This window comes from Dermacentor silvarum, chromosome 10 (genome assembly GCF_013339745.2).
Source record: "Dermacentor silvarum isolate Dsil-2018 chromosome 10, BIME_Dsil_1.4, whole genome shotgun sequence".
In the NCBI taxonomy this organism is placed as follows: Eukaryota; Metazoa; Arthropoda; class Arachnida; order Ixodida; family Ixodidae; genus Dermacentor; species Dermacentor silvarum.
This window is the reverse complement of record NC_051163.1, coordinates 48,980,967-49,007,783: the sequence shown is the minus strand read 5'-3', so window position 1 is coordinate 49,007,783 and position 26,817 is coordinate 48,980,967. Positions and strand designations below refer to the sequence as shown.

The 26,817-nt window shown below is 47.5% G+C and overlaps 2 protein-coding genes across 2 annotated transcripts in view; both read right to left on the bottom strand.

Moving 5' to 3' along the window:
• The window catches only part of LOC125939685 (uncharacterized), a 36,935-nt gene extending 15,861 nt beyond the window's left edge, over nucleotides 1-21,074 (bottom strand). The window contains exon 1 of the mRNA XM_049657773.1: nucleotides 21,024-21,074. The gene's annotated coding sequence lies outside the window, so the exon portion shown is untranslated. The remainder of the gene's footprint in view (nucleotides 1-21,023) is intronic.
• LOC125940971 (TNF receptor-associated factor 6-like) lies at nucleotides 1,593-4,773 on the bottom strand. Its single transcript, XM_049657774.1, has 2 exons — nucleotides 4,407-4,773; nucleotides 1,593-2,601 (listed from the first exon to the last, which is right to left on the bottom strand). Exons 1-2 carry the CDS (start codon nucleotides 4,701-4,703, stop codon nucleotides 2,467-2,469), a joined length of 432 nt encoding a protein of 143 aa, XP_049513731.1. The 5' UTR covers nucleotides 4,704-4,773; the 3' UTR covers nucleotides 1,593-2,466.
• Nucleotides 21,075-26,817: the final 5,743 nt, after the last annotated feature.

The following is a 26,817-nucleotide window of genomic DNA, read 5'->3' as shown; positions in this document are numbered from 1 at the left end:
TACCTGCGTTTAGATGCTTAACCTTGGCTCAGTAACCTGTCTCGTCAAGCGAGCTACCGTGGTGCAGTGGAGGCCCATCAGGCGCTCCCGAATGGCTGGCTATTATTGCGACCCAGACGCAAGACCAGCACGCATGTATTTCCGAGAAAGCGTACACAGGTTCCTGGGGACATTGAAAGCGCTAACAGATGTTCCCGAGTGGCTGTCAAGGCTGGAGCCTTTGGTCTTGCTCAGGGAATTTTAAAATGACAACGCCTGGCCGCAATGGCAATTTGGCCACTTGAGCGATCTGGCGCACTTTCTATTGTTGTGTGTTCATTTGCTGTACTGTGTCGAAGCCCGGCAATAAAGAAAAAAAAAGAGCTACCGTGGTGCAGTGGGTAGAGTACCTGACTTGTGAGCGCGATGACGTGTGTTCGAATCCTACTTCGGAGTGCTTTTCTTTCCTTTTTTTGTCATCTCAATAGTTTTTTATCAGCGTATAAATGGCTAATTTCGTTAATTCCATCCTTGCGGAGCAGCGAAAAAAATTACCGTTACACCCTTGAGGAGCATCGGAAAAGAGCAACTGGACAAATGGAGTAACCACATGGGGAGTAACCGTTCATCCCCTTGCAGTTACTCCCCAAAAGGACGAATGGTTGTGGCAGGTCAGTTACTCCCCAGAAAGGACTAACCTCGACATCCCATATGGACCTTTTTTTCTTAGAGTGTACAAACCTCAACCTACCAAACGACGGCAATTCGGTGATATAGCCCGCAGCGTAGGATTATCGTGTTTCCGCCAGCATATAGTCGGTGACAACCTAGGAATTACAAACTCCACCCATAAAAACTTAGTGCACCTGCCTTTCACCTGTGAAAGAGAGGCCAGCCAACTGGAGGCCGCTCACAACGAAATGAAGTTGCTCTGTTGATCTAAATGTTAGGCTATAATTGGAAAACAAAGGCTCGTTGCTTCAAGCTAAAGTATTACTTTTGGCTGAGTATATCAGCGTCACCCATTTAATTTGCCCGAGAAATTCATGTTTCATCCTGAAACAACTGACCCGAAGAAAGATTATCCGCAAGAATAGCTTATTTACGCATGCAATAATACCACTTGATGTCAGAGAAACAAGCGAACCTTATTGGCCGTACATAATCTGAGTGTAATTGGGAGTAAAGTCTTGCGGCCACGCCTTTCTTTCAGAGGTGAAGGATAGGGAGACTGCATTTTTGTGGGTGGAGTTTTAATATTTAGGTGTCACCGATTATTGATAACAGACATCGATGTTCATAACAATAATATCAGAGGATGACAGGGAAATCGGGACGACACGACAGAAAAAAATACATCACCTTTATTGCATCTCAAGGTCTTTGAACACACAGTAAATGGTGTCGTCTTATTCAGCGAAGTGTAATTTAAATTAAAACGGGCGCTCAATTTCATGGGACTCCATTTCGTCGAAGAACCGTTCAATCGTGACTAACTTAATCGGACGCCGTCCCTCAGAATTTGATGGATATTTCAAATAAGAGATGCTGGTCTATTGCGCACCTCGTATACTGTGTAAGGACATATATTTGCCGCCATTCTTCGTAATGATATGGTTTTCTTGTTAGGTCGACAGAACCCCTCCCGTGCAGTGCCTTAACCCTAACAATGTCTGGAAAACTATTCGTATTTATTTGTTTTTCCCCCCAACTGAAATTGACCACAATGCCGTATCCACTTCGTCGGTCGACCTTAATACTGAGCCATGTATCTCGTCCAAGCAAATGAGAGAACAGTCTGACAGGATTTCCTGCTATCGGAAGCTCTTCCGTGCTTGATAAAAGCATCCAATAAAGTATTTCATCAACATTTCCACAGCTTGCCGAGCAAGATTCTCCAGACCCGGCAGTCGGCTCATCCAGTGCTCGTGGGACCAGGGTCAACTCTGGTCTCCAGGTCCGGGGGAGTGGTACGCTCTGGAAATATTTTATGTCATCGAGAAAAAACTTACAACTGTCAACTGAGGCACATAAGTCCCGAAGGATGCACTTCTTCTCCTCGCACCACGGCGCCTTTTCGTCAAAGGAACCAGCTCCGGCCGCCACGTCGCACTCTCGCACCCGTGAACTATCCGGTGCTTTCGAGGTCAGCATGCGCTCGTGCAGCTGTGAGGCCTCCCCAATCGCTTGCGAGAATTTCTCGGCGGCCAGGACAACGTTGGCGTTCATAGTTTGAAGACTGGCCGCCAGCGCAGCGTTTAAATCGCGCAGCTGGGCGCCTTGGATCCGGCACGCCTCCGTCAGTTCGTTCACCCGGCTCTGAAGCCCCGGCATCTCTTCTTCGTACGCCCTTCTCGATGGCTGCTCGATGTCTCCCCTATCCGCCCCGACGACATCGGTAGCGACGGCTGCGCCACCTGGTCGCGATGCCTGAGCGAGCGTCGCCACTGAACGTTTGCTGCACCCGCCGATGTAGTGGGCTGCTAGCTAACTGTGCGGGACGAGCTCGCCGCACTGCTGACACGGGAACGCGTGGAAGGCGCACTCTTCCTCGAAGTGACGCAGAAGCGCCGCCAAGGGACCCACAAAATCGCAGCCATGGACTTCGTTCCAGCAGTAAGCCTTGAAAAAAAAAAAGAGCGTGGCAAAAAAAAAATATGTATTTCGACAGGAATGAACGTTAAACAAAGCGTTAAATTCACAATACGCACAAGTAACGCATGAACGCGTCGCAGTATGCATATGTGTTGCTGCGACACTATTGCAATGTTAGCGCGTACGAAGGCACGATGTTTTACATCTGTCTAGTCACGTGATAACACAATTATACAACTTTGTATATGTTTAGTGACCAGTGATGGGACTTCATTTTTCGACGCCTTTATTATTTATTTATTTTTTTGTCGAAATTAATCTTCCATAAAAGCGTGTAGGAGTCTCTGTGCAGTGTATAAGTACAACTTTTGTTATTGTACCTTATTTTCTTGAAGGCGAACTGCACGTAAATAATTCAATGTATGAAACAAGTGCCTTAGAATCAACGTCTGTGCCAGCGAATTTTACGCTCTCTCTTCCGCGTCCCTTCGACGTTAATTGGCAGCCCGCGCAATGGGAGACTTCTTGCTTCTAATGGGGGCTTATAACACGCCACAGCTAGCGTATCCTGCACGACCGCGTCATTGGTATTCGGGCGTGGTTGACTACTTTTGACCCTAAAGCAGTGTCATTTGCGTCATGTGAAGAATCATTAAACGAACAGATGGCCTTGGACAATGACTTTACCATATAGTGTCAAGCCACGTGCCGTTCGAAGTAATGATATGGTTACGATGTGATATGGTCACGAAGGATTTAGCCAGCAGCTACTCTGGCAAAAAAAAAAAAGAAATACTAGGCTAAGAAAAAAAAAGGAAAAAGGCGAGTAGCAAGATGTCCTAGAGTATCCCCCTTTGTGTACAGCTTTATATGTCGTACACTCACTGGACAGAGAAAGCCCGCCTGAGTTTTTCGAGCTCCTGACTTCAGGCTAAGTTGAAGAAACGCACGATAATGATTACTCTTAAGGAAGCGTTACCACGGGAGCTCCTATGTAAATACTTGGTAGCGGAGAAATCGTTTTGATCGACCTCAGCGGGACAACAATGGCATGAGCACATCGAATATCGACAAAATGTCTTATTTCAATTCTTATTTCAAAATCTTATTTCAATTCCATCGAATGGCGACGAAATAAAGCAGGGGCCTAAAAGGAGAGTGCATAGTAAAGCACAATCTTTCTAAGTATCGAGAGAAAATTCCCGCTTTCTTCGAATTAATACACCTTTATTACTATTTAATTTGGTACATTATTTCGACTTCAAAGGTATCACTTAAATGGCACTCAGGCAGGCAAGAGAGGTCCTGTAAATTATTCTGGAAATGCATTGCCTTACACTTTATAAATCACACAAGGTTTCAAAAAGAAATCTGAGGGTGTCGAGCATCTCACTAGTTCAGTTTGGCGTGGACGCACGATTCGTATATAGTCAATAGGGGGGTACTCTGCATGGTGGGTATAGGTGTACTGCTCGCACGAGTTGCTGAAGTTGTCCACGCTCTGTGCATTAGCTTAGGCTAAATCTATCGGATGCGGTCACATGAGCCTCGGCGTTTGGAGCCGTTTAGAGTGGTGCTGCTGCCGGGGGGACTCAGTGAGCGGTCGCAAACTGAGAAGCGATACATGGTGATAAAGTTCGCAGCCTCGCAGCACGGCGGGACATCGCGCTTTCAAAGCGAGCCATACACAGATAAACCTCGAGCCATCATATATATATATATTTACGTCCCTCCCTCCCTTCAGTGGATACCGAAAGGGCCACACGAACAGGTATTTTTTACGAAATGATACGAGATTTCCCTTCGCTGTGAAAGGAGCGAGAAATACTAACCTTCAGGTTCCTCTTCTTGTCATCGCGAAGATGCAGATGCTGGCACTTATCTTCACAGAAGGGCTCTCCGTCCAGGGGGCAGACGTTTCCGCCATCTTGTACGACAGAACCTGCCCGGCACTGCGCGCACAGGGCGTGAGAACAGGGCAGCAGGACCGTCGTTATTGGAATCACGTGGCAGACGCAGCAGGCGTAACGATTCAACGTTGACTCGTCCGCGAAACGCGTCGGGCGCCAATTCACGCCTCTTACCGAGTCGCACACTCGGTGGAGAGCTCGACGCCTGTGTTCGGGCATGGTGGCGATAGAGACGACCACACCCTGGCACACGCTGACAAGAGATTTGCTCGCAACACGGCCGCCTGGATCGGCGCGCGCGGCGGGGTTGCGCATCCGGCCGTCTAGGGTGCCTCGATGCCAGCGCCGCCGTTCAGGGTGGTGCCAACCTTTGACCGCCCCCGCGCCGCCGCTTTCTCGCTGCGACGCCATATTGTGTCACAGCGAGCCGTTGCGATTGCTTGGTGCCGGTGCTGAGTTCGAGGCACAGTGCGCGCGGATGCTTCGCGGACGCTTCTACTTGCTAGACAAGTGTTCAGCCGCATGACTGACAAGCTATCAAGTGCATCGTGTCGACATGACGGGCTGTTGTGTTCCCAAGTGCGCCGGATCGATGCGTAAAGGACTGCGTTGTTTTCGCTTCCCCCGGGACCCAGAGCGACGGAAGAGATGGGAAGCCCAAGTAAAGCGCGATCGCTGGAAGGCAACGGATAACTCCTGCATTTGCGAGGTAAGTGTCAAGAATGTTTAGACTACCGCACCGTGTTTTTCATTTAAATAAGAAAGTATTCTCTGATCCTCGCTCACGTACCTACGTTCGCTCACGAACTAAGTAAGCACTGCACCGATGCTGTCTGAGTAGCGTATGGTTTGCGAGCGCGCGTCGCATAGGCTTTTTTCGTTTTGATGGGTGCAGTGTGTACCCTTATTTTAAGGACTGACGAAGATGCTTAGCCGCGAAATAGTCTTACATTAGCTACGAATCGTCAGGTAAGCCACCTATTTTCCTTTTTCACGGGAAGCACACATCGTGTGTGTCTCTTGTTTCTTTTTCTTTTTTTTTCTTTTTTCGGTACTGGTTATTTGGGACTAAAGAACGCAGTGCTTCGTCTGGGGAGAGCGGCTGTTTTGCACGTGGTAAGCGAAACATTGTGATTTTCTGATTTCGCAGGAGATATCTTGCGGACCTCAGGGTGTTACGTTACATAGCTGATTTTTTAGACTTGTACATATTTGTAGCGTGGTGATCGTAAGCCGATGGTAATTCGTGCTCATTCCCGATCGTAGTGGGTACTGTGACGGTCTTTAAATGCCTGTGCACGGTATGCCCAGGTGTAGTAGAGTTAAGGGGCATCATGGGACCAAAATGTTTCGGCGCTTTCTGGCATGGTGTCTGTTGTAGCCTGTGCATTTCTTGTGTGTGAAGCGAGGTAATACAGCATTGCTTCTGCTAAAATTTATTTTTAAGCACTGTAATGGGTTCTCTGTATTTACAAGGCAACTTTTCATATCAATAATCACTTTTGTTGTTTTACCTGTACTTAGAAACACTTTGAAGAGGACCAGTACGAGGGAAATCGACAGGATGGGCGCCGTCTGTTAAAGTCAACAGCATTACATCATCATGGACTATATTTTCGAAGTGAAACACATTGCTAATCTGTATTTGACTGTCTTAGTTTCATTTACGGTTTTTGTACGTGATATGTATGCAGTGTTGTTTATTTTTGCAATGTAGTTATCAGTGTTCTAATGGATATTTATGAAATGTTCTGTACTCGCCATCGATGTGTTTGGCTGATGCGACGTATTCGATGGTAGCTGATGTATGTATTCTGGCTGGATATCTTGATTAATATTACCCGCGGTTGCGTTTTCTTGTTTTCGATTTATATTGTGTGTAATAAGGTTGATGTACTCACTTGAACCCCCCCCCCCCCCCATGCAATGAATAAATAAAGAAAAACTCTCTCTATCCCGAATTGTGTGTCGAGCCTACCTTGCGAATTAATTTTTTTATCTCGTCTTTCAACATAACCTTCAGGCGCCACACAGTACATATAATTTTTCATGTACATATCTCTTTCATGATTGATTGTACTAGACATTATAAGTAAATGTATTTTGTGCATCGTTTGATTTCTTGTGTGTACTACGCAAGATTGACACAGACAAGTTACGTTACATTTTTCTCTACAGCACTAACTAAACCTTATTTTCACATCGCAGTTATTTTTACACCAGCTAACTAAACCTTATTTTCACATCGCAGTTATTTTTACACCAGCTTAATCCTGTCAGCACACATTTTTGTGGGCAAAAAAGCAAAAATTGCGCGTAGATATCGTCAAATAATTGCAACGAACACGAAGAGCACGCGCAACGCAAGGGAAACTAACCGCCGTGCGCGAGTGGCTGGCTACGGTAAAGGAGGCGTGACGTGTAAACCAAAATACAACAGCGAAGAAGAAAAACTTCCACACACAGGGGGTCGCAAACCTTATATACTAAGCATCGAAGCGCAAAAAAAAATAGTGCGTATTTTAAACATACACACGACATATTAAATGTGATTGAATTAGGCAACTTGGGGCATGTTCCCGGCGCCATACATTTTCGTCTTCGACCTTCGACGAGTTAACGGTTATTGGTTATAAAGATATGCAGATGGGACACCGATAAAAAAATCCTCATCAAGGCAAAGCACTTGGAAGCGCGCCGCGAGTAACACTTTATGAACGCAAGCGTAGCTGAGTCTCAGCTCGTGTGACACAATATGGCGGCGCCAGCGGGGTTGTCTCCACCCTGGACGGCGGCGCTGGGCATCGAGGCACCCTACGGCCGTCCCGTTCGACGCGCGCCCTATTGAGAGAAAAAAAAAAATGTAATTGAGGAAGTTCCCCCGCGCGCCGCGAGGCGGCGCTGTGCTCTCACCCCTCTTGGTGCCAGCGCTAACATTCGCAAATGCCATTATATGCTTGAAATCGGATATATTGGCGGGTTTGGAAGTTAACCAAAGATCAGTAGGCCGGTTGGCTTTGGGAGCACGCGGTAATACGACATAGGAGGCAGTGCATGAAGACATTGGTTGTTCCTCTTTTGAAGTCAGAGAAGCACAAAGCAAAATTAGTTTTGAGGAAAGGCTCAGGAACATGGATGAAAATAAATGGGCGGCTAAAGTGCACAAGTATCTCTACATGAAAAGCGTGGACACAGAATGGAGGAAGAGGTCAAGGAAGTTGGCAACCAAGTACAGGATAATCGAAACTGTAAATAGACAACCAGGGGTCATCAGAAAGAAAGTGAGAGAAATAGAGACCGTGAATTGGATGCAAAGAATGGAAACGAAAAGGACAATGGAGATTTACAAGAATGAGAAGAAAGAAATTAGAAGGGAAAATCTGTACGATAACACAAAGGGCAGTGCCTTGCTATTTGAGGCTCGAGCCGGTTGCCTAAGGACAAAAACATATCGGAACAAATATTCGGAACTAGATGAGACATGTGTATGCTGCAGTAAAGATCCAGAGACCACTCAGCACATCCTAATGGAATGCGACGGGATCCACCCAGCGAGAACCGTAGGTAACGTGCAACTCCCAGAAGCGCTTGGGTTTAAAGTGGAAGGAAACATAAACAGATCAGCCGTAGAGATCAGCAAGAGACGATTAGAGTACTGGTGGAAAAAAAGCAGGGAAAAGATGGATACGACCTGATCTCTTAAAATCATAGGCAGCGGTACAAGCTAAATTTTTGAAAAAGAAAGATAAGGTATACAAAAATGCTAGATAAAGAACATGTGTAGTATACCTGATTAAATCAAGCAGGCTAGGTGACTATTTGTCGCCACCCCGTTTCAAAGGGGATGCCAATAAATCATCATCATCATCATCATCTTAGGGAGCCTACATGCAACGCCGTTTTAGGGTGGTGACAGCCTTTGTAAGGGCACTTGCCGCCACCAGCTAAATTGGCGGGTTAATTTTGGGGACCAAAATGGCGAAAGACCAGCCGACAGACCACACTTCCCGCAACCCTTGGTGATGTCAAATTAATTGACTTCTTTTAATAAACTTTGGCCTCAGCAGCCAGAGACAAATGGCGCGTCTGAGCGCCGTACACGGCACGTATACGTTTTAGTTAAACAGACTAGCAAGGACAGTCTTTATTACAGCACACTTCGAAAAGCACCCTTTATATATTATGTACAACTGGAAGACAACGACAATGCTTAATGCTGTTCACATTCTTGGCGTGAGATAATCCTACCACGAGCACGCCATCGTGCTTTATAAAAACTTGTTGCTTTATATGTGTCGCATGACGTGCAATAGAAAAGTAAGTTTGATATGTTAAAATAAAGCGTAAAGACATCTAGTATATTAAATATGTATGCAGGCTTCTTGTGCGCGTTGGCGCAAGACTAAATTAAAGAAATTTAATAGATCGCGTGCCAACATGAGTACATCAGAGCGTGACAAAAAAAAAGGCAGAAAGACTGTGCACCAAAATGGCTACCCACCAAATTTGGCGGTAAATAGTGGTCAAAATGTTGCTGTTGTCCCCACCCTAAAACGGTGTTGCATGTAGGCTCCCTAACCCCTCTGCTGGGGGCGTGCTGACGCATAGGCAGGATGTTTACGCGACTTTGTCTGGCGCATTGCATGTGCCTTGAGACATGCATCCTGGCGAGTGAGTTTCCGCTGTGCCTAAGTGCTTCTCCGACCACGCTGGTTAGTCTTGCGCTCGCTCTTCCCTTCCAAAAGAAACTTATTTCATCACCGTGGTCATGGTGTGGATACGTTCACGGGCCGAGCGCTGTGTTCACAGAAGTCTTAATATACAGACATCACGGTGCTAATAATAATCTTGCAGTACGTTTTCTCCGGCCTGATGTACCTGCCAAATTAATTATTCGGCGCCCTTGCACGCGCGTAACATTCACATGGTGAAGTTCCCGCGATACATCAGTGGTGCAGAAGTGGTTTCTCCTTTAAGCCTCGAACTACTCTGTTACTTGGAAGTGTTGCTGCTGAAGGCCCTGTGTGACTAGCATATATGTTCTCACAATTATTTTCACGTTGTTGTACCACATTGGCTTGAGGCAAGTGATTCGTTCTTACAATCTCGCCTGAGATTCCGCGTGTAATTTACTATATTTTTCAGAAACATGCCGTACTGCTGCGTGCCCTGCTACAAGTTGAGCACCAAGAAAAGGCTTCATCTAAGCTTACACGAATTTCCAGTGGATGAAACTCTTTGGCAAGCGTGGCTTAAAGCCATATCCAAGAAACACTGCTTTCCCAATGGCAGCTCCGCCAGTAGCGTCGTCGGCTCATTGCACTTCTTGGGCACGAACTACTGTTTTGAGTCCGCCAAGACCCGGCACCTGAAGCGGAATGCCGTCTCCAGTGTTTTTCATGGCTACCCGTGCTATATGCAGTGGTAGATACAAAAAAAGATGAAAAAAAAGGCGAAAGTTGGAGCGGGAACGACCACTGTGCACAGTTCCTATAACAAAGGGTGTTATGGGTACAGTGAACAGCGACAGTGAAGCAAATTGTGCAATAGCAGGGGGCCATGAAGACAGCCATCATCTGCTTTTTCCCTTTTGGGAACTGCCATCCCCCGAGTTGTGATAGCTTGCTGGAATGTCATGCTGCCAGTGACAGGCAGGCTAACCACCGAGGTAGTGGAAATCGGCGCCCAGCCGATTCAATAGAATGCCCAATTCAAGCCACCGACGACATGGTCCCACATAAGCATTCAGATGTGAAGCAAATAAACCGCTTGAGGGCGTAGCTTTTCAGGAACAATGATGTCATGCAAAGGCTTCGAAGGGAAAATGAAAGCCTGAAGAAAAAAAATGTTTTCAAGTCCAATACACTGCACTCTGCATTGAGCATGCAAAGATGCAAGACTGCCGCGATTTCAGCTCTCCATTTCCAAGCTCTGAGTCGTCCTATTTTTCGCTTTCCGAAGCGTATTTTGACAAGTAGCCATGTGATCAAGCTCATTGTAAGTCATAAACAAAAGTTTGCGGGCTGCGGATTCGCGAAAAAAAAAAAATCTGCGTAGCCTCGTTAGTCAGGTGGCATTCCTTCTAACAGAGCTCGAATGCCTTCTCTCGTTTGTAGGCTTTCCATTGCCATGCTACGCTTGAGCGCACGGAAATACTTTTTCCGCGAACTTTGGCTCTTGAGTGTACTCGCTTCGGTCAGCATCATATCGACAGAGGCTGGAGCGCAAACTTACCACTAGCCTAAGCAACCACCCCCGCAAAAAAATAGCGACAGGAGCCATCGGTGCTTTTGTGCGCCCCCTTTTTGTCCCGCACAACTTTTCTCGGTTTCTTGTAAAGTGGTATTTTCAAGGTGGCGCAAATCGCCTCGCGCGGAGCCGTAGCGAGGGGTCGGAGGCGCGAGCGTGAACGCCCCTTTTCGCAATTGCACCCTCTCCGTCCCAATGGGACGGCCGGAGCAACGCCGCCGCGCGCGCCGGTCCCGGAGGCCGTGCTCGCAATCATGTGAAGGCACATAACATCGTCAGATGGCGCGCAGGCATCAGTGGCAGTAAAACCCCTATATTTATAAAAGTAGCGCCATCCACTTCCCTCCTCCTCCGTTCCACTATCGCGCTCGGCGCGACCAGCGCGATCGAGGCGCGATATCGACAGTGGCGCCGCCTGCGTCGGGCCTGCCGTGGCAGACGACAGCTAACGCGCTACCAGAGGAAATCCGAGGAAAACTTGGATCGCGCCCTGCGGAGACGTTTTTGAGGCGCGATTTTGCTTCGTCAGTCAGTAACTGGTCTTAATAATGCCGTTTTGGAAGTAGCAACGCGACGATGCGAGACGGCGCAAATATCAAGTGTGCAGCAAGCGTTTGCGCACGCCGGATGGTAAACAAAAAAAGCCTTTTGCCCTCGCCTTGTCGGTTGCGGCAACTTAAGCGCAGCAGCATGCTATCACAACGAAGTTCTTGTCCCTAACACGTTTGATCCGTTTGTGCGTACAGCACTTTCGTCGCACAGGCCCGAGAATGGCAGTCGGAGCGCGCTGGAAAGAAAAAAATATACAAAAGCGCGACGCGAACTTCCACGTGACACGGATTGGCCAATGGGGGAGCGGAGGAGGCTGGGGCGACAGGAGGCGGCTAAGAGAGGGCGAGGAGGAAGCGCCGGGGTGAGCGCGGTGGCGGCAAGATCTAAGAATGGCGCTACTTTTATAAATATAGGGGTTTTAAAGCCCCTACCAAAGCGCCACCCTAGCCACCCTACCAAAGCGCCGGCTCCGGCGAGGGCCTTTTTCTGTGAACTGCCGCGCCGCGCCGCTGCTGCTCCGGACCCGTGGGCTTTTCGCGCTCGCGAAGCGCGCGGGAAGCGAGGGTCGTCTGCTACGCGCTGTGTTTTTTGCGTTCACTTTCCACACAAAGCACTTAAACTCTATTTAACTTCAACAGTGTGGTGCTGCATGGAGCTCACCCATGTTTGAGCGCTTCTTTGGGCTTGGGCAGCAATATAAAGCAAGAACTAACGTATCATGACTAATCAGCGCGGCCTAGCTCTGGTGGTAGAGTTCGGGAACGGTATTACGGTAACTGTGCGTGCGTAGAAACGCGCTAAATGAGCCCGCGCAAGGAAAGAACGTAAAAAAGAAAAGTTATTCGCATGGATACGCGGGCAATAGCACCATGCTTGCAAGAATAAGAGTAAATTAGTAAATTACTCGCGCAGTCAAGTGAAATACTTGCGCGCGTGCAGTGACCGCTTCGCTCACCATTACGCGCTTTTCGCTCATGGTCAGTAGTGGTTTACAGCTATATGCATATGTATTTCTTCGAATATTTTTTAGCCACGACAATATTTTATTATGAACAGAGCAGTGTGAGAAGATGTAAGGGAAGCAAGAGAAAGAGCAAAGACGGCCCTAACGCCGCAATATTGTTGGCATATTTCGTTTCAGAGATTGCGTGCACGAACAATTCTTGCTGTGCGCTATCTCTTCAATACAAACTTCGCGCATGATGTAACTTAAGGTTCACCGTGAGCGAAGGTTTTTTTCAAATTCAGAAATTCGAAAGAAAAGCCATTCGATCCAGCCAATGTAGCTAAACAAATATATTTATTTTTCGACATTGAAATGAATAGATAGGTACTACTGGCCTACCCATTTACTAATTTGTTATGTAAAGGTTATTACTGCAATAGCCTTGTTTTAATAATCCGTGAATCCGTGAAATTACCAACATGTGACTTCTCATTATATCATAGTTATTGTGTAACGTGTGATTTTTTACGTAAACTAACAAGCCTTCATGGCGCATGACGATGTTTGTGCTTGCATTATATTGAGTGGAAAATCGTCTTGAAAGTTACTGTATTTGATGCACTACAAATATCGCTATTGATTTTACATATCCCTAAAATAGTTACCTTCAATAACAGCAAAAAATGAAAAGGTTATGTTCTGGTGATTTGTCGCCTCTTTCATTACGTAACTACAAGTACGTAGTTAGTGATCAGTAAATATATTTGCTGTGTACGAACCAGCGAGCATACGCAATAAATATTCCTAAAGTTACTTTCATGTTAAAATTCAACCCGCCGTGGTTGCTCAGTGGCTGTGGTGTTGGGCTGCTGAGCACGAGGTCGCGGGATCGAATCCCGGCCACGGCGGCCGCATTTCGATGGGGGCGAAATGCGAAAACACCCGTGTACTTAGATTTAGGTGCACGTTAAAGAACCTCAGGTGGTCTAAATTTCCGGAGTCCCCCAGTACGGCGTGCCTCATAATCAGAACTGGTTTTGGCACGTAAAACCCCATAATTTAATTTTTTTATGTTAAAATTCGCTTAGTGTTTGCGCTCTTGCAACACAAGAAGGCGAAAGACGAGTTGCACATACGTAATTCATCATGTTCGTTTTCTGACGCTTGCTCGTAATTATGAAATGAGGCATACGTATACAATGTTGCACTGTTAGCGTTTCATTTATTTCGGTTTGTCTTGTTTTTGCCGCGTATATTTCTCGCGTACCCTTTACTTATACACGCCGTGCTATAGCTTATTAGTGGCTTTGGTAGGTTGTACTGCTAAGCTCGATGACGCGGGTTCGATTCCCGGCCACGGTGGCTTACATTTCTATGGCGGCGAAATGCATAAAACACCCGTGTACCGAGATTTAGGTGCACGTTAAAGAACCCCAGGTGGTCTAAATTAACGGAGCCCTACACTGCGGCGTCTCTCATAGCCATATTGTGATTTTTGGGTGAAAAACCCCAGAAATTATCATTACTATTATTACCCCTTACCTGTGTTCTCAGTTCTTCATGATATATGGGCAAGTTGAACACGTTGACATCGAGATTGACATTCAACACGTTTTTATCGTCACACCCACAGCATCAGAGGGATTTCTGGCCGTAGTCATATGACCACACGTCATATTGTTATCGTTAATCGTGACGTGAGTGCAAGTATGTCAAGTTACTAATGCCATGACTCATCAGTCATCTTAGCCACACATTAGTGCCTTTACACACTATACTTTGCTATATATTATACCAAGTGAACGACCCGGGAGATTTACGCGGTTTGTATTTATTTTTTGGTACCGCGGCATCGGCCAACAGACACATTCCGCTTCCCATGAGCCCAGTTAAGGATCTCGCCTTAATAAAGAAAAAAAAAAACAGAGCATGGGATGCAGTCTTGTAAAGCAAATCGAATGCAATAAATAAATGAAAGGAAACGATAGGGTGTAAAAGCGTTAGCATGAGCTAGCCATATCTGCTACGCTCTCTTGGTTATTATCGCGGTCTCCAGCTTGTTTTCTTCTGCAGCAGGTTCACGTTGCTCATTCCACGCATAACTAAATGAAGTAAGCGCGCGGAATGCGTTACTCAAACAGCCGCGTAAGCGCGGACCAAGCGAGCTAGAAGGAAATAGACAAAATACCCGTATTCACAACCGGCAAACGCGTTGTCTGTGCGGTAAGTGACTGCGGTATTACCTTGCGGTGACGTGGTATTTATATATATCCCAAATTATCGCGATGTTGGCTAATAGCAACGAAAATATCAGGCTCGTAGCAGACGAACCCCGGCTTGGCGCGGCTTCCGCAGCGGAGAAAGCCCACGGGTCCAGTACAGCAGCGCCGCGGCGCGGGAGTTCACACAAAAAGGTCCTCGCTCCTCCCATGCATTCGCGCGGCACTTTGGACACTCTCCCATATTCTAGGTCACTCTAACGAAAGTGCTGTACGCACAAGCGGATCAAACGTGTTAGGGACAGGAACTTCGTTGTGATGGCATGCTGCGGCGCCTTAAGTTGCCGCAACCGACAAGGCGAGGACAAAAGGCTTTTTTTTGTTTACCATCCGGCGTGCGCAAACGCTTGCTGCACAATTGATATTTGCGCCGCCTCGCATCGTCGCTTTGCTACTTCCAAAACGGCATTATTACGACCAGTTACTGACTGACGAAGCAAAATCGCGCCTCAAAAACTTCTCCGCAGGGCGCGATCCAAGTTTTCCTCGGATTTAGTCTGGTAGCGCGTTAGCTGTCGTCTGCCACGGCAGGCCCGACGCAGTCGGCGCCACTGTTGATATCGCACCTCGATCGCGCTGGTCGCGCCGAGCGCGATAGTGGAACGGAGGAGGAGGGAAGTGGATGGCGCTACTTTTTATATATAGGGGTTTTAAGTGGCAGCGCTGATAACAGAGACCTACGCTTCCATCAATAGGCGTCCTTGAAACACTTCTCTCCCCCATGCCCACGTTTCCTGTTCGCGCCCTTCCCAATCTCTCCTCTCTCTCTATGGTGCGCGGTGTCGGACACAGATTCCGAACGGAAACTTGACTCGCCTGCAGACCTCACCAATGGGCGTTTCCGAGGTGTCGCTCATGCTCTTTTTCAACTGTACTTGAGACTGATGGCATATTCGGGTGGTCGTGTTAGCGCGCTCTGGTAGCGCTATGAAGGTCATGTAAAACAGTTACTAAGTGTTACCGTTCGCATAAACGGGTTCCTCTGATGATAACGAAGCCGGATCATCACTTCCACACCCGGTTATTGTCGTAATACAGCTTTAAAGTTCTGTTTCACCTCTTTTGTAGCACGGTCAGAGCGCTATGAAACGACCACTCGAATATGCCATTAGCCTGCAGCCTTAGCATCGCCCCGTCACCAAACAAGTTCCTTTTGTCAGATGTGGCTTGGCTCTCACGGACAAGCACTCGATCCTTCTTTATTGTAACAGGCAACGGCGACATGTAGTAGAATTTTTTCAGGTGCGTCAGAAACTATAGTGCACAATCTGTGCGCTATAGTTTACTCGCCGTTCTTATCTTGATTCTCGCTGGTCTCACCTTGAACCCGCCAACGACAGAATGTTCTCGAAAGGTCCTCGGAATCAAGCCGAAGTGATCAAGAATGCAAACACTGACTAAACGTTCTTTATTCTTGACTGGAAAAGAGAAATTGATACAGGAAAGACAGGGACTGAGTCACGTGTATTGTGGAAAGGAGAGAGCAGTTTGTTGGAAAACACACAGAAACTTTTAATAAAACTACAAGACTAACAAAACCATAAAATAAACACTCAAAAAGACATCATGGCAAGAACCGCACTTAGGGCTAGGATGGCGTTAATAACACGCAAGTTCGGGCAGGTAGCGGGTGTGAGTGCGCACTACAGTCTCGATGCGGCGAAGCGGAGACGAGACGACGAGAGAAGCCGTTTCGGTCTCACCAAAAGTCGGTGTAGCGGACCATCGGACAAGCTACTGGAGCGTGGCAGCTCTGGCTTGGAGGAGGTCAGACGTCTTGGCGGCACGGGCAGATGGCGACGGCGTTCTGGCCACGCAGCTGGTCGTGGAACTCGGGCCCGTAGCCCTACCGCTCACGTTCTGCCCACGGGCACAGAAGCTCGCCGGCCTCGGGCAGCAGTTGACGATAAGGTAGAGGGGCGACTCCCAGGAACGGGTTGGCAGGAGGCCCCGTCGGGTAAAGTCCTGGTGGCTCCGGTCCGGAACCCGACGGCCCGTCTTCAACCCCCGGTCTGGTGGCCGACCTTCTCTCCTGGTGCCGCTTCTGGAACTCTCCCCTCTTCTGCCAGTGCGGATCGCTTTTCTGCCGCTCTGGCCGATTTGTCGTTTTCTCATTGGCCACTTTAAGCTCCGTGTTCTCTTGCGATTGGATGTGTTTTCCTTTTGCTATTTCTCTTCTTGCGCCGCGTGTTCACGCGCAGTTCTTAAACGTTGTCGTCTTTCAATCCAGCACGGAATTGGCCTCGGCGCGCGCACTACATGTCCTCTGCTTCTTGTCTTCAACCACCGCACCGCGTCGCGCACCACACATATCAGAGTCTCAATCCACCGCACCGTGTCGCACACACCACAGTAACTTCGCACTATAGCGGCAAACTTCAAGAAACCAGAAAAAGTTTACGTCTGTTGAATTTAGTCCACTCGATCACACACAATTTATTCATGAATTCTTAGCATATATATTACAAACACATGCGCGGCAATCCAGAACGACAGTAAGTTCACCTCTGCGAATTCTCAACAGTGCTAAGAGCCCTTTATTTGTGTAGTTCTTTTGCCGATGGCATAGCACACACTCACATTGCTATGAAAATGTTTGATTAGGGGCCCCTCGAAAGAAGAACTCGCTATGTGAAGAAGTCATTTCACCCGCACGTTGTATGCCACGTATCATTGTTGCAAATATTCTCTCCGCAGATTAGACCAAGTGTCGAGGCGTCCGCGAAACGCTGGCCGCTTAATACGGATGCAGAACACGTGACAAAGGTAAGGTAGGAACTCCAAAGTTAACTTAACTTGGGATTAATGTGCATGGAATGGCTGTGGGCGCACCAACAGCAGGTTGAAGGAACGTAGGGAATTCAGCGGCGTTCTGTTGAAAGATCAATTTCCAACATCATTTCTCCGTCAATTATGACGCCGTCTGCAGCGAGGTTTTCTCGTTTTAGTTTGAAACGGTGATAGTAATGTCCAATACCTTTTGCGACCTCGCACGCTCTGCATTGAACTTGACCAAATTTCTCGAAAGCAAGCTTCTTGTCGGTGTACTTGTTTAGCATTCTTACTGTGACATCGCCGAATGAAAATCTAGAGTTATTCAACATTTGAGTCACATCTACAGTCACGTATAAGCAAGATAGAACCCCAGAAACGGAAAAAACAATCCTAACATGTACATCTCTACATATCCAATTATTTATGATTGGGAGTTCGAGTGCATGTAAGGTAAGCATTTTTTCAGCATTTCCGATTGTTACTACATACATTTTACATTTAGGGAGGTGATTCCACGGGACACAATGTTCCAAAACATTAAAAGTAACAACACGCGAAACCCACGGCTGGCCATCAAGCAACTGAATCCGCTGTTGTAGTAATTCTAGAGCGCGCAGGGATTCGTGGGTGAAGGTTTCGACCTTTCGAAGAATCAGCTGTTTCTCTAGGTGCCACCGATTGTTTCCTTCCTCCAAAACGCCTTCACTAGCGGCCTTTTCAAGCACTCTATGGAGAGACTGCAGTTGCTGCATGAGCACCGAAGAAAGATTCGTCTCAACTCGGTCGACGTCTGCCTCTAATTTATTTTCCGAATCTTTAAGCGCGCAGAGGATTTCCTGCAGTTGGGCGGCATCACGAGCCCTTGATTCTTCAACGAGTTGGTTCATTTGGCTCTGAACCGTGGTCAGGTCATCACTGCATCGGTCTCCGAGAATGTGCTTTGAGTTCACTCAGGCCGGCGTTCAGCTGTCGAATAAGCATGGAGGAGATATTGGCCTCCATGCTTTCCATACTCTGTTCGCAATCTATTATCAAATCCACTGATTACACGGCTGATATTCTGCAAATGGGCAGAGTCAGATGCTTTGGATAGTTCCAAGTGTTCTTTCAATTGTCTATGACGAGTAGACGGCAGGTCGTTGCATGGATCTGTCAAAAAAGGCTTCCTTTCATTCACTCTGGCACTCACGCCGCGAGAGGGCAATGAACCATCACACCCATCCGACTGTGCACAGTCCGCAGAGAGATAACTGCGGGAGCATCCGGCCACATAGTGTACTACAAGGTGAGACCGCGGCATTCTTTGTTCGCAGCGCGGACACTGGAGGGAGTGGAAAGCGCATTCTCCTTCGTAGTGTTGCAATACAGCTTCGATTGTGCCCACGAACTCGCAGCCGTCACTTTCATTCCAGCAGTGAACCTATACATTAACGGAAACAAGAAAACTCAGCGTTAACGCTAATACGCGCGCAGCGTCGTTACTCGCAGACTATAGCAGAACCAATATCCAAACGTAAACATTGCAATGTGGGTCAGACTTAAGCACATCCAGAGCGTGGCGATTATATCTCAGAAAAGGAAGAAAAAATGCGCAGATCGCGAATGTCCTACGCTTGCAAATGTACATTTGCGTGGCTGAAGAGAGGTTATTAAGGGACGCCGAATTAGTACCTTTCGTGCTAACGTTAGCAGTCCTGGCCATTTCCTTGTCTGGCTTTCGAAACAACTTCTTGTGAACATAAATTTTGCTATTGTCACTGATTAATTTGTTGCGATGGTAACCTTATGTGTAGTTATAGGACGTGCAGTAAAGCACTATCTTTTGTTAAGAGTGTCTGGAACGTGCGGTGTCGGTTGAATTGAATTCTGGGGTCTTACGTGCCAAAACCACGATTTGCTTATTAGGCACGCTGTATTAGGGGACTCCGGATTAATCTCGACCACCAGGAGGTGTTTAAGGTACCCGAAATGCGCAGGAAACGGCCATTTTTGCATTTCGGCACCATCGAAATGCGGCCGCCGCGGCAGGGACTCGATCCCGCACCCTCGGGCTTAGCAGCATAATGCCAAAGCCACTACGCCACCATGGCGGGTAATGTAACGGCCTTATGTTTGGTTTAACCCGTTAAATTCTAGTCTTTGCAGTGGTATATTTGTAACGATGGTACGACCATGCGCCTATCATCGTCGTTAAATGTATGTGCAACAACTTCGTCCGCGATAAGGCGCGTGTGCGCGCGCAAGCACTGGCATTCTCATGCATAAAACAGCATGGCAGCGGCTGCTTTCGTTCTAGGGAACTATCAGGAACTAAGTTTTCGGTAGCACCAGGCCAAGAACAAACGTGTCTCGATCGGCGCCCCCTAGTTAGCCTTGCATTCGATAATTTCAGCAGCACAGGACGAGCCAAGGCCTCATCGAAGCTATAGCTCAAGTTTTACGTTGTTTCTTTAGCCGATGTCACGTACAGTCGTGCCCATAAATTTGGAAACCCTGCGAGCGCGTTCGAAATTGCGTGTGCGACATCGTCCATCCTTACTCGCTGGCCTGCTTTATCCTTACTCTGCGTCCGTCCTTATTCGCTGGCCTGCTCGTTCGCTTACTCTGCGCCGGCGTGTGTGTCGTTGATCAAAATTATCAGCACCCGTCGTCAATAGCGCTTAAACTCAGTCAAGATCCCATTCAACTGATTGACGAATCTCAACTGTTATCCCTGTCGTAGGCGGCAGGTGATCGAAAATCATATCGCGTGTTACTCAAACATTAAAAAATATAAGAAGATTGAACGGGGCTAAAACAAAGCGGTTCAGAGTGAATAAACTTTATTTCAGAGACCAAGTTCTTGATGCCCCGAGGTTAATCAAGTACTTTACAACCAACGGCGATGCGTACAACTACGGCGAGCGCTATGGCAGGAGTATCCCTAGAAAAATACGACACGTATCATGCAACATTCAGTGATTCTGTACCTCTAACGTCACACTGGGGCATACCCGTCCTGGCGGATTGGCCGAGAACAGGCACACCAATCAAGTGACACATACCAGACTGCTAAGTCAATGGAAGTAAATCGAAGAATTCGCGAAATATAAATGTCTATTTTATTAACAGATCGGTATGTTCAGCGACCTGTGAGCCGGCATTATACCTTTATATTTTACGTAGGAATCGTGCATATTGGGACATTCCCGTTAAGGAGGACTGACCCAGAACGCAGTGGCACATACTGAGCGACTAAATAAAAATTAACTAGCAGGAATTTCTGGTAAATATAAATCACCATTGTATTCACGGATTAAGTGCTTAGAAACCCTTGTGCGCGGACATATATTAAGATTTTATGTAGGAAGTTTTCTTTTTGCGTTGCGCTGAACAAAGCTCCACCTACATGGTCAGCATACAAGGTGGGTAGCTCGACATAACGTTTATGCATATATCACCAAATATATTTCGCTTGACAGCAGCCGCAGCCGCGCCCACCCGCACATCCAGCAGTAACGGCCAGGAATATTTGGGAGGGTTCACAAAGTAACCTTCTCTTTAAAACCGGTGTCGAAACTACCTTCCAGCGTGCAATTCCAGCGTACACCTCTGCCACAAAGACAATTAACCCCTTCAGAAGGCAAACAAGCCTTGCTTTAGGCAAAGGTTTCGAAACATTAGAAGCCATGATCTACTTTATGTCCCTAACGATTGTCGTTCGTTGTCATGCGCAGAATTAGGGCCCTATCCACTCACCTTGAGATTGCTCGCTCTCTTGGCGGGGAAGTCAATCCACGAGCACTCGTCCTCCTCGAATGCCTTCATGTCCAAGGGACACACGCGGCGGCCATCTTTATCTCTGGCCGCGTTGCAGGAATCGCACAGGAAATGGGAGCATGGCAGAAGCACCGTCCTCTTGGGAACCGTGCAGCAGAGGCCGCAAATGCGCGGCTGTGGCAAGTCTTCAGCGAACCGCGTCGGTCGCCAGTTCACGCCTGCGGTGGCATGCCCGCTCAGCATATACACCGCCCTCGATCCTGGATCCGGCATAGCAGGCGGTTGGGTTTCGTCGTTTGGTATCCTGCACTGACGAAGCGGCCTTTGCTGGCCTTTCTATCCGGCGGATGGGTGTCGCTCGACAACTGTGATAAAACCGGTTGCTATGGCTACGCAGAGTTGATAACAGCTTCCAGACCACCCGCTTCCCTCCCCCAACCCAACTTCTCGTTGCGCCCCACTCTCCCCCGGTACTGTTTGTTACTTCCTTGATATTTCTGCCGGCGTACTTTTGCGGGCGTTATCGTGATAACAGACAGCTTTAGTTGGGCGTACGCAGCACATTCGTACGTAGTACACAATACGTGGCGTACGCTGCAAAGGAAGCAATTAATACCCCTGACACACGGGCAAAAGTAAAGTCCTTTGCAGGAAACGCCTTTTGTTACTTCGAAGGAGCCTTTGCCGAAAGGAGTTGCGCCGATGACACACGGCAGCGCACTAACTTCTTTAGGTGGTTCCTGAAATGAACGCTGCAAAAAGAAAAAAAAAAAAGCGCTGCTTGTGAAAGCAGCCAGAAAGAAAATGTTTACAAGAAGCTGCGCATGTAGATTACATTTAGTGATAGTAGAACCTAAAAAGATTTTTTACCATTTTCATGGCTTAAAATGCGTATATTTTGAATTCAGCATGGCGGCGCTAACGACGTGGTGCGGGCGTTTGAGAGTATAGCTAGAGTAAATCTTCCCTTTTCGACAAATCGCATTACCACTAAAATTTAAAACATTTTCCAAGGTAAAACAAATACTTACGGGGCACCTTAGTTATGTAACAGGTGTTCTATTGATGAGTCGTGCTATGCGAGAGTACACCTTCGCGCTCGAAAAGTAGATGCCGGATCTTCTTTCCCGCAAAAAAACTTTGTCGGGAGGTCGATACTCCTTTGTCGTGTGTCACTGCGCTTGAACACCTTCCCGGTAGATGTCCCCTTACCTAAAGGACTTTAGAGTGCCCGTAAGTCACCGAGCGGCAGAACTAGTTTCATTATCTGCGGGGCCTCTGCGATCGGCGCACGTGACGATCACGGAGGCCATGGTAACGGCCACAAGCATAAAATACAAGTCGCTTGTTCGAACCTCCGCTTGCATGGTAACATGCTCTTTCCACATAAAGTAGACGTTACTTGAGTAGGGTTAGCTGTTGCTGTGCGCGTCGGATGCCACTGCGGCCACCCTGCACTCTTGTTTGCTCGAGGCTGTGCGAGAGCGTGACCCAGCTAGCCCCGCGTTACGCTCGCAGCGTCTTGTTACGGGCGTACTCACGTATCTATGAAATAGATGCGTTCCGTTCTGCGAGTGCGCGCTTCTCGCCCGCCGCTTTCTTACGTACTTCCAACTAAATGCGCCTAATCTTGTACGCCAGGGTTGGCTTGCTGTTCAGCTTCTCGCCAGAGTATACATAGATAAGGAAATACAAGAAGAGGGGGACCCTCGGCGATAAATGGCAACAGGAAACACATCACGTATTAGTGTTCACACCATCCGTTAGCTGAAGACGTCATCGCAAAACAAAAATAATATTAAATGAAGTTAACAGACACTGTTTTATTTTTTTATTACTCACGCTAAAACCAAAAAAAGTTTTGCGTATGAAAGACGTTATACTATGCGACTTATTTTTTTTTGCGTTACCTAGCGACAAGCCAATGACACTACAGACATGCCATCTAAGCCACCAAGGCCACGGCTGTGTCAGCAGGTATACCCCCAGGTAAACGGGAGTTGCGTCACGAGCGCCAGTTTATTCCTCGGTGCCGGTTAGGCTATGCTTCTGAGAAAAAAAAAATAAAAACTCAAGGCTGCTGTCATGGCAACAGCTTTGTTGATGCGCGAGGGGCAGACGCTATCCCGCTTGTCGTCTGCTATGCGCTCGACGAGCGCGCGATTTTCTCGACAGACGCAAGTGGAAACGAGCGCGAATTGTGTTTGCTGTTGCAGTACGTTTCTACTAACAGCTGTCATTTTCAGCCTCTTTCTTTTTCTAGTCATAATTTCTTTTTGTGTGTGCGGTTGTTCGCGTATTAGTTTGCTACTTGAAAATTTACCCGAGTTCGTTCAAGATACGAGAGCCAGCACGCCACGGCGTGCGACTATGGCGTTTCGGCAGAGCACTCATAGTCAGAAACGTTGCTTTATTTCGCATTTCTAGCAGCAAATTTTGCACCAGCCAGAGAGAAAATACACAAAACAACAATACGAAGCTGAGTACGTCGTATCTTCAGTACAAACCGTACATTCTTTAAGCGCATCACTACATAATTAAGAAATCGAGAAGCGTTTGATGGGGGGCTAGTTGGTAAGACATTTAGGGAAATTATAACTGCGCTAAAACGAGACACGATAACGAAGTGGACAGGACCTGCGATCGTCCTGTCCACTTCGTTCTCGTGTCTCGTTTTAGCGCAGTTATAATTTTCCTAAATTATGAAGAGCCTAAACCCTGAAGAGCCTAAGGTAAGTCTTCTAAAGCAGCCTGCAGTGTGCCCACGAATTATATGCATGCGATTCACTTCTTTTATTGCATGCATGCATATTATGTGCACATGGTGCGTGCCTATCGACTTTTTCTTGTAGTATAATTTGCATGAAAATGCTGGCAGCACTGTTAGAGAACAATTTCACACGCCGTGTTCTTACTAGCTTCCACTGTAAATGCTTCAGAATTCAATATAGTTTATTGTTGACACCTCCCTGTCCAACGCTAAATTTAATGGCATGATAAGTGCTTGCGTACAATGGCCGACTTAGAGCTCCTTGTTCAATATTTGAACTTGTTAGCAGCTATACAAGGCCAACTTGCATGAATAGGTGTATATAAACGTGTCGTAACAGTGGCATGATATGTATCCAAGAACAAGCAGTTTGCACTCTGAAACTCCAAAGCCGAGGTTGCGCCGGTGGCCTGTTCACATCGCAGATGTATTTCCCTCGCTCTTTACATCTCGTCGCTGTGCTGCTTTCGTCTTCTAAATTTTGTCTTCCGGTTGTTGTTGCTTTGGTGTTTGTTTTAATATGCGCTTATTCTACTCGAGTATCGCGCACGATACACGCTTTGAACCCGGCGGCGTGTTCATAAATGCTCGGGCTCCAGGCGAAAGCATACATTTCGCGGGAGGTTTTAACAGCAGAGCTGTTTAAGCCGGAGATTGGCCCGTATAACGTAGACCAGAAACTGAGCCTGGCGATGACGGCACCGCGCGTTGCCTAGCAACCACTTGGCACAGCTGCGCCTCGCTTCGCCGCCGCGCCGAGCTGCTACGACCACGCACCTGCTCAGGCTAGCCATGACGTCACTTCGCGTCGCCTAGCAACCACATGTACCTCGCATCGCCTAGACATGTCAACGCTTCGCCAAGCCACGTCGTCGCTTCGCCAAGCTTTGCTACCACCTAGTTACACGCTTTGCCCAGCCGAGTTGACAGTTGGATGATCGTGTGGAGGCGGAGCTTGGTCGTGACGTCACTGGGGAGATAAAGCTTGGAGCTGCCACTACGGCGGCAGAACTCTCGCCGACTCTGTGCCGGGTACATGTAGCCTTGACAATGGGACGACCAAAGAAGATCCGGACACCCGAAGAAGAAGCCGCCCATCTTGAATCTGCGCGTTGGTGGCGAGCCGATCCGGAATACCATGCCGAAGTTGCAGCCAAGAAGAGGCGTCGTCGAGTCGAATATCTCGAGTTTCGAGAACAAAAACGCGAGAGTGTTCGTTTCAGTATCCAGCGTCATTGGGATAGCGACCCTTACCCCCGCATTCAGAAATGCAACTTCGCTTCAAGTCCGTGCTTGACTTGAGTTAAGTGACACCTATTGTGAACGTGCCGAAACAAACGCAATGAGTGTCCATGGCATGTTCACGCCAGGCGTCCTTTAAATCAAGTCAAGCATGGACTTCAAGTTAAGTTGCATTTCTGATACGGCGGTTACAGTAGCTTCGCGTAAATCGAAAACCGCTGAGTAGTACGGGGGACCGCCCGGAACGGGAAATAAATGCATCGTCTAGCTATGCTGAGTCGGGTCTAGCGAAACTGAGTCGAGCCTATACTGAACCGAACCTAGCAACACTTAGCATTCCCTAGCGAAGCTTGGCCGAGCCTAACAAAAACCTGGAATAAGCTAGGTCGATCACAAGCTCCGCTGTTTGCTCCAGACTTGCACCACTAGTGCAAGCTGCGCTCATTTTTTTTTTATGCCTGTCGCCTTAAAGGCCTGGTCAACTTGCCTATGCTTTATAAGCCTGGTCACCCTGTCAGCCAAACGCTCCTTTTTTTCTCGAACAGCCACCTTTTTTGCTGGCAACCCATTCACTAAGAGCTTGGTTACAATAATCTCAGTAGAAAACCATTGACGTGGAAAAAAAAAAAGCAAAAGGAACGAAGTGTAGCAGTCTCATCGGTAATTTCAACTATTGGTTCCTTGAGGATTATCTTTATGCTCTACGATTATATTAAGCGGCAAAACGGCCATTGAAATGAGCTAAATGGAAAGCTGTACACAGGAAGTGAAGTGGTATATTATGCGGCATCACTTGTGTGTATCAGGTCATGGCAGGGTTCTTTAATTTATTGCAATAGCTGTTGAGTGTTCTTCGAATTTCGCTGAGCTAGTCTGGCAAAATCACCGTAATCCTCATAAGATTTTTGGCAGAATATATCACAAAAAAAACGATATTACATCCTACCTGGGATCTGTTCACCACTCTACAACGAGTTACCTTTCTTCCACCATTGCCATTGTGATAAACAGCAAGCGGATTATACACATTTCTTCACATCAATTCGACTATCCCGCCGCCGCCAACCCCTTCCTTCCCGCGCGCAACAATTTTGCCACATAACGAAAATATCTTGCTAAACCACGGTATTTTAAACAATAAACTAGTTTCATTCCCATTTAGTTAGCATCAACTGTCTGAATATCAAACGAGGAGTTTAGCCCTCGCCAAGTCGACGGCTGGGATGGCTCTCCGTTCCTTCGGCGATCTGCGGAGGCTCGGCGAGCACGTTGCTCGGCACAAAGCGGGCTATGACAAAAGCTCGTGCGCTGCTGCAAGCCGGAATCTCCTCCGACCACAGGGTCAGGTCCCTCCAAGCTTCCCGCTCGGCGTTTGTCCAGGAAGACATGCCGTAAGCGAAAATTTGCTCGTGTGTTCTCAGTAGTCCATGAACCAGGTCGTGGAGTAAGATGACGTTCGTGTACGGCTGGAAGCGGGATGCGTCGGGCCTGAGGACGAGACAGTAAGAATAATGTTCAGAAATGTTAATGAGACTTCTGCGTGCAGTTTCCCCTCAAACTTCGTGTATGGCTCCTAGTTATATGGCACCAAGTCTCTGTGAATTCTGCATAAATAACACAGACACACAGTAACATCAGCAGAAACAAGTCATTGCTTGGCCGCCGAAAACGTTTAATACGACAACAGCACAAAGGGTTGTGATTTGCACGATGCGCGTATGATGTTTTTTCTGTATGCTGAGCATGGTCTGTGCATATATA